The sequence below is a fragment of the Musca vetustissima genome, unplaced genomic scaffold (genome assembly GCF_032173495.1).
Source record: "Musca vetustissima isolate MV318-11 ecotype Yass unplaced genomic scaffold, APGP_CSIRO_Mvet_v1 utg40404, whole genome shotgun sequence".
Taxonomy (NCBI): Eukaryota; Metazoa; Arthropoda; class Insecta; order Diptera; family Muscidae; genus Musca; species Musca vetustissima.
In genome coordinates this window covers 39767-50628 of record NW_026883971.1, presented here as the reverse complement: position 1 = coordinate 50628, position 10862 = coordinate 39767, and the positions used below count along the sequence as shown (strand labels likewise).

The following is a 10862-nucleotide window of genomic DNA, read 5'->3' as shown; positions in this document are numbered from 1 at the left end:
GTATAAAGGTTACGATATTTTGAAGGATTTAGCCGAATTTTTCACTGCAGTTATAGTAATTAAAGAACACAGCTAAGACCTGAAAAACACGGAAATATGACGGAACATGGGGGCTATATCAAAACATGGTCGTATCTCGAAGATTTCTTTATAGATGTTGTTCAACCTTCAATATTCCGAAATATCAATTTACAGAACCTTCGATTGGAAAATGCTGGGCACCCAATATAAAACCTTCGTTAAGGCTCTAATCGTATTTTATAAGATAGTCTTAAAAAATCCACGTTTGAATATTTCTTTAGATAATATACATACAAAATCCACTGAAGGGGTTTTGATAATCTATTAAAAAATATTTTATAAAAATTGTGTCATATGGCTCTTTGAAGTTATTCCTTAAAAACCTACGTTTACGGCTTTGATAGTCCTTAAAAAACTAGTCTGTAAAAATACGTGTTTATAGTTGGAGAAGTCCTTTAGTAAACATGCCTTCAAAAATCTACACTTACGTCTCCCGTAGTCCACAAGAACATATCTAAAATTTTTTTAGCTGAATATTTCACTGAATTTTATGTAATTTAGTAATCCGTGTTTTAGGAGATACCTATATTTTTGGACAATTTTCGATGTCAGTATGTATTATTTTGGTTTTAAACGAATTTTTTTTATCGATATGAATATAATTTTGGATACTATAATGCAGGATATTATAGCTTTGTGCAGCCCCATGTAATAAGAAAAATTCATAAATGTGGAATATTTTGTCCGTGGGGTAGGTTAAACAAATTCCGTGCTGATGGTATTAAACTTCTTTATTATCACTTTATTGATTGTTTACAGCGTTTTTATTGCTATGATGTTTTAAACTGTACTGATTTCAATTTTCAAAAATTCTCAATGCCGGTAATATTATCTTCTCCAATGATATTGTTCATTATTTTTTTATCTTAAAAACAATTGAGCGGCAGATAATGTAAACAAGTCATTACGTTTTGATGAGTGTTTGTTGTATCGGATAATGGGGCACTATAACATATATTTTTATACGGTTTGCACAATGATAATTTTTCAAAAAAGAAAGTATTAATAATTGCATCAATCAATGTCAGAATCCATCATAGTATTTCCATTTAATTAAGCAATAATTCAAAAACTTTTGATTTTTTATAATTGAATCTTTTCTAACATAGGATAATGCATAACTTACAGCAACTATATTGTACTTGCTCTACTGTATATTGTTTTAAATATTTATTTTTAACTATTTAAGTTCTGTTTTCTTTGTACTAGGCAAAGAGTAGGCCAATATTGCGGAGACTGTAAAAATAAATATTAATAATTTTGATTTTATAAACAATACAAATTATTTTAGTCAACTTACAAAACATAACACCGCCAAGCATAGCAATTGGCGGAATACAACCCACCGACATGAATATCGGAAATAAAACATTTCCCAATATGGTGCCAATGAGACCACACGACATTGATGCGGATACAATTATTGTTCTAAATTCGAAAATAAACAGTATTTTTTAATATATCTAAATATTAAAATAATTTTGTAAAAAATTGTACTACCTGGATGATGTTGGAAATAAATTCACACAAGTTCCAATTAATGCTGTCATTGCAATGGTGCCCATACTAATATAAGTTGAAGTAATAATTAGCGTTGTTGTCGAAGACGATGACCAGTATAGTGTAAGTCCACAGATTCCACAAATCGATAAGGTAAAAACTGAAAATATGTTAAAGAAATGTATTTATAAAAAAAGTTATTGGTCTCGTACTGCAAGAATCTACTATATACTATATATCTTTAAAGTCCACCCTTATGGCTCAAATATTAGATTTCGGAAATGTCCGATTTGGGCCAAATATGCACCGTTTTGTTGTCATTTTAAGTAACTTCAAGTCCTGCAGTCCTGTTCTATATAGTAGTTGATTTTCACAATCCTCCCTAGATACAAATTTTTTATCATTAAAGAAATTTTGCAATGCAAGGCTTCTCAGATGGAAATTGGATCCATCCTACTTTTTCTGTTAATTGGTGTGGCACCCAAACATCGAGCTTCTCTTTAAATCCAGTTTTGTGTAAATGGTTTAAAACAGTTTTATGGTCGATTTTTAGCTCCTGAGCGATGTTACGACTGCTAACATGCTGGTCAACTTCGATCATTTCTCCGATTTTATCGACATGTTCATAATAGATTTCTTTTTCCCACACTAATGAGGTCACCGTTGAATATTTCAAGATGTTGGTATTTTTAACTGTAATTATATAGTTTAGATTATCATTGGGTGACACATCATTTTCATCGATTCATGATCGATACATTCCCCATATAATCAGTGGTAAGTTTCACGTTTTTCATGATTTTAAACATTTTCCACGAGAATTGTTCTAATTTGATTTTTTCTTTTTATTGGTTAGCAAATGTTCCTATGAACAATTAGAAATATCAATCAAACGTCTTTATATACATTTGGATGGACATATGCATTAATAAGTGGATGTTATTCACCATTTTGGGGCTTTGGTGGGTAAACAACTACCTAACAAAACATTTCCAATATAAATACATGTTTCTACATAGCCCCTTTCAAAGGTCATGCGACATCTTGAATATGTTCAAGGCTCTAGCCCAAATTTCGAACCTTAGGGTTTGTAGTTTGAAATTTCATTTTCGCCCCGCTTGATTTTAATACTTTTGAATATCTAGCTTATGGCGGAGGGAAGACAGAAAAAAATTTAATGAATATTTACATAATTTCATTCATAGTTAATTTTTTCCATATTGTAAATTTACTTTGCTTCGAGAAAGTCGTTACCAAAAAATATAAAAATTGCATTAATATCACAACTATTTTCCTACTTTACCACTGTTTCCGCTTATTTTCCTCTCTTTGACAAAAGGAATAGTATTGTTCCTAATCGTTTACTTGACTAATATTTCTGTTGCTAATAACCGCTGACTTTCCACTCACTCGATTGGGACAACAATGCATTCCATTGTTTACTTCTGACACTCTTACCGACCTCTGCATTGGTGTTACAAAATTCGCATATGTATTTTCCATGTTATTTCGATATAAATGCTAAATATATTATATCAAACAAGGGTTGATATGAACGACAAGCCCAACCGAATGTTTAACATTGTATATGGTTGTTCTAATGACGCAGAATATGAACTTTTAAGTAAATAGGAAGAAACGAGACAAGACATACCGAAGAAGAAAACATAAAATCAAAATATAAAAATTAAAACGGCAAAGAATTGCTATGCCAAAGAAACCCACCACCACCAAAAACACACATACTCCAAAATTGTTTTTTCATTCTCTTTGACAAATAAAACAGTATTGAAAGTTTTATGAATTGAAAGTTTTTGTGAATTAAGGAAATGCAGAAATACCGACATTGGCGACACTTTCTGAACACTATTCATATAATATACGAATTAAGTTCGTCCCGTCGAACTATATATTGCATTTTTACATGTTTTTATATACATTTATACTCTGAGACTATATTCTATATTATTATTAGTAAAACTATTAAAAGAGAAAAAATAGAATATAGTCTCAGAGTTTACATGTTTTTATATACACTTATACTCTGAGACTATATTATATTTTTTTCTCTTTTAAGGGAACCCCACCCATTCTCGATTTTAATTTTTCAAGATTTTCAATGGGCTGGTAAATCAATACCAATGCTTGTTAAGGTTTGTAACTTTGCACATATATATTTGAAGATTCAAAAAAGAAGAAAAATAATTTACAAAAAAATTTTGTTATTGTTTTGTTGTTGTTTTTTGTAATTAAAGAAAAATCCTTATTTTTGATGGCGGGCATAATAACTCCTCACTGGAACATCGGAATCCGAAAATTCCAACGGTGTTAGAAAGAGTACATGTCTGGCTCTCGTATGAACTAGGATTATTGACTTCGCTCTAAAATTAACAAAATGGCGGACCTTTGAAAAAATATTTTTGAAAAATTGCCGAATTTTGACAAAAAACCAAGTAAAAAAATAAGGAAGATCTTCACCGACTGGCTTTATCCTAGTTCATACGATAGCTATACACTCACAGAGAAACGTGTAAAAATTTGAAATCGATTGGGTTATTAGTTTTTGAGTTATCGTGCCCGCCATTCGCAAAAGAGAAAATCGCGTTTAAAGTTTGAGAAGCCCTTTAGCCGTCACTTGATGCTGACACAATAAATCGGCTATATCTTCAAGATTTCTTGAGCTTTTCACTTGAAATTTTGTAGAGACATTCTTGAATTAGTGTAGAATCGAATTAAATCAAAAAAAAAAAAAAAAAATTGGCCCCGAGAATGGGGGGGGGGTCCCCTTAATAGTTTTACTAATAATAATATGAATTATTGATACAAATTAAATCAGTTATGGTTATATTTGAAATACTCACCTTGCATTATCTTGTCTCCCACCTTATTAATAAGAGTTCCTGCAGCTATAAACGCCACACAAACAACACAGCTCACCACAATATTATTGGTATATGTTGAAGGAGTTATGATCTATAAAATTTAGGAAACATTTGAAAATAATTATCCTCTCAATTAAAAAAGAACGTGTAATACTCCTACCACTGTGCAGACTTCTTGGGGATTTGTTGTAATCTCTGTTTTATTGACACTATATTCCAATATTGTACAGAGACTGGTGACATCAGATGAAATTTGTTTGTATTCATTTAGTGAGGCAAACAACTGGGGCAACCATAAGCGCAAGGTATTTTTTCTGTAACATTTTAAAAATTAAGATTTTCGTTAGGAATTTCTTTGAAGTAAAAAACGTTTTTCCTTACCCCAACAACATAAAAAATTTCAATAGAAATACACGAATTGTCAAGCTTATAAAAGGCTGTGAGAATAGGAGTTTAAATGGTCCTTTTTGATTTTCTTCTAGTGGAACTTTTTCAGTTATATTTATTTCTTTGATACCAGTCACTGCCATGTTATCATTTTTTGTAGGATGGGTATTGAAATCATTTTGAAGTTTTGAAATCTATAAAGAAATTGTTATAGAAAATTAAATATTTATAAATTAATATTGATGGCTCATACCGGATATGTTTCTTTGGGACTTTTTGTGTTCATTGAGTACATGGTTTTGAAAACTTCCAAAGCTTCCTCATTCCTGCCCTTGGTCATTAGAAAGCGTGGAGTTTCAGGAAATGCTAATAATATTAGACCGCCCAAAAGGCATGGTATACCACACACGGCCAAATATATTCTCCATGAGGTAACTGTTTGAAAAAAAAATAAAGAAAATAAAACAATTAAAAAAGGTTTTACGTTCGACAGTACCGAACATTAAAATATCGCCTAGAAACCGGAAACAAACAAACAAGGAAAGAACAAAAGTTGGACGGGTCCTCGGTATGATAAACTACACCACTTTGGGCATAAATAAAATATATTTGAGAAGAGATATAGCTCCCTAAACTGATTAAAAACTTAATACATGTCATTCTATGGTTTGCTGCACAAAATTTCATCGCATCGCATGAAATTGGATTTGGAAATTTTTTTGTAATGTAAATATTTCATTAATCTCAATATTATTGTACTACTTCGTTTTACATTACCGCTATATGCGCTCATTTCCCCCCTCTCTCTTTTTGACAAAAACAAATGTATTCTTCCGAAGAATAAAACCAACACCAATATTCGTTGTTCGGTTGTGTTTCGTTAATGTTGGTTTTGCAATTGTTTCTCACTCACTCATTTGTGGTTAGTTTGACATTCCAATGTTTCCTTATTTCATGTACTACTATCTACATATTCATTGGTGTTATAAAATTCACATATGCGTTTTCCAAATTATTTTGATATAAATGCCAAATACAATATATCAAACATGGCTGTCATGAGGATGTTTATCCTACTTACATATTTGAAACTATTATTAGAACCAAACTCGTCAGATCATTTTCAATTTTTAATTTACTCACACCTTACAAGGAACTTTTATAGCTTCAAAATCTGCATGTGTATGAAATATTCATCTGATTTTTTTTCACAAAATGAAGTTTGATAATAGCGAATAATTCTGCATCATTAACTCACTTTTTTGATTTTGCACTAAATGGACGATATATTCTTGATTAGTATAATATTCTATTACGATTGAGCAATATGCGTCTATTAAAATCACGGTAGAGCTTTGAAATGTTCCACATAGTTTGCTACTAATCCTAGGATGTTCTCGTTTTAGTGTAGTCATCATATAACAGGAATATTGGAAATTTGTTAAATCTAATTAGATACAATTTGCTTTTTAAAATATCCCTAGTAAAATTAATAAATATCGACCACCTATTGGTGTAGTCCCAATATACGGTATTTCCAATTTACCAATATGAAGATTTTGGGTATATTGGATGTCCACCTCAAGGTGGAGGGCGTAAGGGGTTAAGACTGGCAGACCTTCACTTGTTTTCGTTATTTTAAGAACCTAATTGACGGTAATTTCATATTTTATGTTGCCATTTTCTTCTTATCAAAAATTATAAATATCTTTCTCTCTTTCGTCATACAAAGACACAGCTCCTTTATAAGTATTTTTGCGGTCCTAGGCTCATTTACCAACAGAATTCACTACATTTTGGTATTATGAAGAGGCTATAATTTGGCATTTCGGGATCTTGCTGTGGAAACAATTTATTTACAGAACATTTTCAATATAAATACCTAGCAGTTTGGTATTTCGTTTTCTTATAATATCATTTTACAATGACATACATGTTGGGTCGAACTATATACTTACATTCCATATTCCTAAATGCAAAATTCCAATCATTTGGCAATATCAATAGGGCCATGACGGGTAACATAATGGCAGCAGCTGAAATCAATGTTCCAAAAATCATCATAATGCGAGAACGATAATCACAACCATGGAATTCGGTTATATAGGGTACAAGCACCGAAAAGGGGCCACAAATTCTGGAAAAGAGAACAATTACAAATGTTTTTTTTTTAATAACACTGCGAAATAAGATTGGTGAGTAGAAAATTTCCTATGGGGATGAAAGCTGTTGGCGAGTATATTGTGAATCCAGATGAACAAATGCGCCATCGATTACACAGAAAAACAAAATATTTCATATATTATAGGAATATTGTTCAGAAAGTATTGTCAATGTCCATATTTCTCAATTTTATGAATGTAATTCATAAAACTATATATACTGGTTTCTTGTCAGAGAGGATGAAAAAACAACTCCAAGTATGATTGAGTGGTGGTTGTTTTTTATGGCACATAAAATTTTTGTTGTTTTGATTTTACGAAAGAGAAAATCTTTATCTATTTGTTTGCGGCGGTACAGAGTATATAAAATCGTTCACTATCTCGAAGCTGTAGATTTCAAGTTCCACAGTTGGTCCGAGTCAACTTTAAGTCTTGCGCGTTGATACCATCAGCTTGGTCTTATCGCCATTTACTACTAGTCCCACTTTGGCAGACTCCTTCTCAATTGTTCTCGCAATGTTCGACACATTATGTCGGTGTCGTCGGCGAGTACCATATGCTGTTTGGTGTACAGAGTGTCATTTCTGTTCACATTTGCATCTCGTACGACTTTTTTCAGCAGGATGTTGAACAGGTCACACGACACGAACTGTCACCATGTCTGAATCCTCGTTCGGTATTGAAGGGCTCCGGGAGGTCATTTCCTACTTTAACTGCTGACCTTGTGCCAGTTAAAGTTATCCTGCATAGCCGTATTAATTTTGAAGGAATGCCAAACGCAGACCTGACCACCTCTGAACGGATAGGGCCGTCGAATGCTTTATAGTCGACGAATATTTGGAATGTGTCGAGGCGTTTTTCGTGGGTTTTTTCCAGGATCTGGAGCAGAGTGAATATCTGGTCAATGGTGGATTTGCCAGGCCTGAAGACGCATTGGTATGGTCCAATAATGTCATTGGCCATTGGCTTCAGACGTTCACGCAGCACGCTCGATAGCACTTTATATGCTATGGGAATGAGACGAATTCCTCCATAGTTGACATATTTATATCGTCTCCTTTTTTGTGGACGGGACACAGGATTCTGAAGTTCCAATCATTGGGCATGCACTCCTCTAACCAAATTGTACTAATCAGCTGGTGCATGCTCTTGACCGTCAGTCTTGAATAGTTCGGCTGGTAATCCATCGGTACCTGCTGCTGTATTGTTCTTCAGTCGATTAATTGATACTCTGACCTCATATTGGCTAGGTGGTATACACTCGATACCGTCATCTCTTATTTGTTCTGGAGCATCTTCTTCACCGCCACTTTTTGATACGAGAAGCTATTTAAAATGCGCCTTCCAGATCCTCAACACGCTATCTGTATCTGTCGCCATGTTTCTATCTTCATCTCTACAGAAGGAAGTGCCTGCACCAAAGCCTTCGGTTTGGTGTTTCACACGTTGTAAAAATTTCCGGGCTTCCTTCTGATTCCTGTATATCTCGATTTCCTTACGCTTACGTTTTTCTTGTTCTTTCTTCTTTTTTCTGAAAATACGTTTCTCCTCTCTTCTTTTTCTCCCGATAATACTCCATCGCAATTACGTGTTGCTACTGCAGGGTTGCCCTACACACTGTGTTTTTTACATCAGTACCATTACGGCATACCATACGCTGCGTTTTTCGCCTCAGTTGTATTACTCCTGATCGTACCACGGATTTCTTGATGGTGGTTTTTGGTACCCAAGTGTTGCTTTTGCTGCAGTTTGTAGGGAGTGAGCAAAATCTTTGCCATTGTGCTTCTATATTATTATCGGGACATAAAGTGTATTCGTCAAGCAAGTGGGTAACTTGTGCGGAGTAGGCTTCTGCTATCTTTTGTGTTTGCAGCTTTTCGACGTCGAGTTTCCGTGTTACATTAGATCGCACCTTTGCTGCTACATTAAGGCGGGTGCGAACCTTGGCTGCCACAAAGTAATGGTCCGAATCGATATTCGCTCCTCGTATCGATCGAACGTCTAAAACACTGGATGCTTTCCGTCTATCGCAACATGATCAATTCTCGTTGCTTGATGAGGAGAAATCAAGGTGGTCTTGTGTATATCGAGATGCTTGAATCTGGTACTGCCAACTACCATTTTTTTTTTTGCTGCCGCGAAGTCAATCAACCTCATGCCGTTGTTGGATGTTTTTTATGGAGGCTGAATTTTCCGACGGCAGGGCAGCACTCATATGCTGTTTCTAGTGTGTTGTGTCTTTCGTCGGAGCATGGACGCTAATAAGACTGATGTAGAAGAACTTCGCTTTTATACGGATTATAGCAATTCGCTCATCTACTGCAGTGAATCTGGAGACGAGGTCTTTTATTCTCCTATTAACGATGTCTCGTTTCATGGCAGCTACAATACAAGGCGTAATCATTTGGATTTCTTTTTCGTTGCTTTTTCAACGCCTCAACCCACCTATAGTTAATTTGTCCTTCTGGGTTTTTAATATTCCCCAAGAGTTTTCGTCCCCATAAGGAATTTTATTGCTTAGTGTAAACCATTTTTTTACTCACATAAAACCCGAAAAGAATTTAGCAATCATCAGCTGTATTCGACTTTGACTCATTGCCGCCCATAGTATAAATATGACATTCGACAAACACCCCCATACCATAATGCCTTTGCGTCCCTTGGTATCTGCTAGATAACCCCAACCCAGGGAAGATACAATCATTCCTAGAAAAACAAATCGAGATTTAAATTCAAGTCAAAAAATTATATCCTTTAAGTGCCTACCACATGATGTGATGGCATTCAAAATGCCCTTATCCATTAGACTCAAGTCCAGGTCACATTCCGCACTGGGCAATATAAATGAGATTACTGCAGTCTCAATAACCCCCGCCATCATGGCTGGAAATGTTGCCAGCAGCAGCAGAATATTAAAACGGCCGAATCCGGTTGCTTTTATGGCTGTTTCATAATCCGCTGGATGTTTGGATGCAGGCGGTGATGGTGGAGGACTCTTTTCATCCTTAACGGTTTGGGGTTTCTCAAAAAAATCTGTAATATAGGTAACTGCAAAAAATCGAAATTATTATTGTTTATTAAGATTTTCGATCAGCCTTTAGCCTGCTTACATTTTCCTTCACAATCCATTTTGAAGGTATATTTTCAATTCAGTTATTAAATTGTAGCACCTCAGCTCATTTCCGAATAACACTTTCCTGGTGATATCATTGACGACTGTTTCGTTAATGATTTCCAATTCTGGTATTCTAAATTTCGTATTTGTTTTGTTTTCTTGTCATCAATTTTATCTTTGGCAAATACAGCAAAGATGTTCTCCATTCAATTCGAACACACCGCTGAAGAGCTGCTGATAATGTAAACAACTCATTATGTTTGAAATGTAATCGAAGACGAAGACGTGGTAGCATTGATTTCTGGGAACCTAGAACTCATTATAAAACAAACATACAAATATACTCGTATATGATAATGGCACTTGCAACATAATATTTTTTTGGAACATTGGGAGCTTTCCGTCAACGGCATGTTGTGTTGGCAGCGACAATATTTTTAACTCCCCTCACCTTATGATGAAGTGTTTATCAACATACAGTTTTTAGAAGATCCACACAATACAGGATTTGAATTTTGAACCATATAAACCCATAAAATAGAAAAGTCGTTTTAAATATCAATAGCTGGTTATTGTTAGTTCCGTTTGCAACATCTCGAAATATTTACTGAGATTGCTTAACGTCCACATATATATGTATATATATATATACATTAGTTTGGAGAAAAAGAAATCCATTATTTTATATGAACTATAGGACTTTGTTTAACATGCTTCGGAATGTCCGATTTGGGC

General features: G+C 34.2%; 1 protein-coding gene across 1 annotated transcript; it reads right to left on the bottom strand.

Annotated features, from left to right (window-relative positions):
- Positions 1–1261: 1261 nt before the first annotated feature.
- Positions 1262–10141, bottom strand: LOC133330970 (synaptic vesicle glycoprotein 2C-like). The gene is made up of 11 exons (XM_061539368.1): positions 10123–10141; positions 9779–10060; positions 9556–9718; positions 6809–6987; positions 5104–5285; positions 4845–5044; positions 4624–4777; positions 4443–4554; positions 1582–1741; positions 1382–1509; positions 1262–1317 (listed from the first exon to the last, which is right to left on the bottom strand). Exons 1-11 carry the CDS (start codon positions 10139–10141, stop codon positions 1262–1264), a joined length of 1635 nt encoding a protein of 544 aa, XP_061395352.1.
- Between the last annotated feature and the right edge of the window lie 721 nt (positions 10142–10862).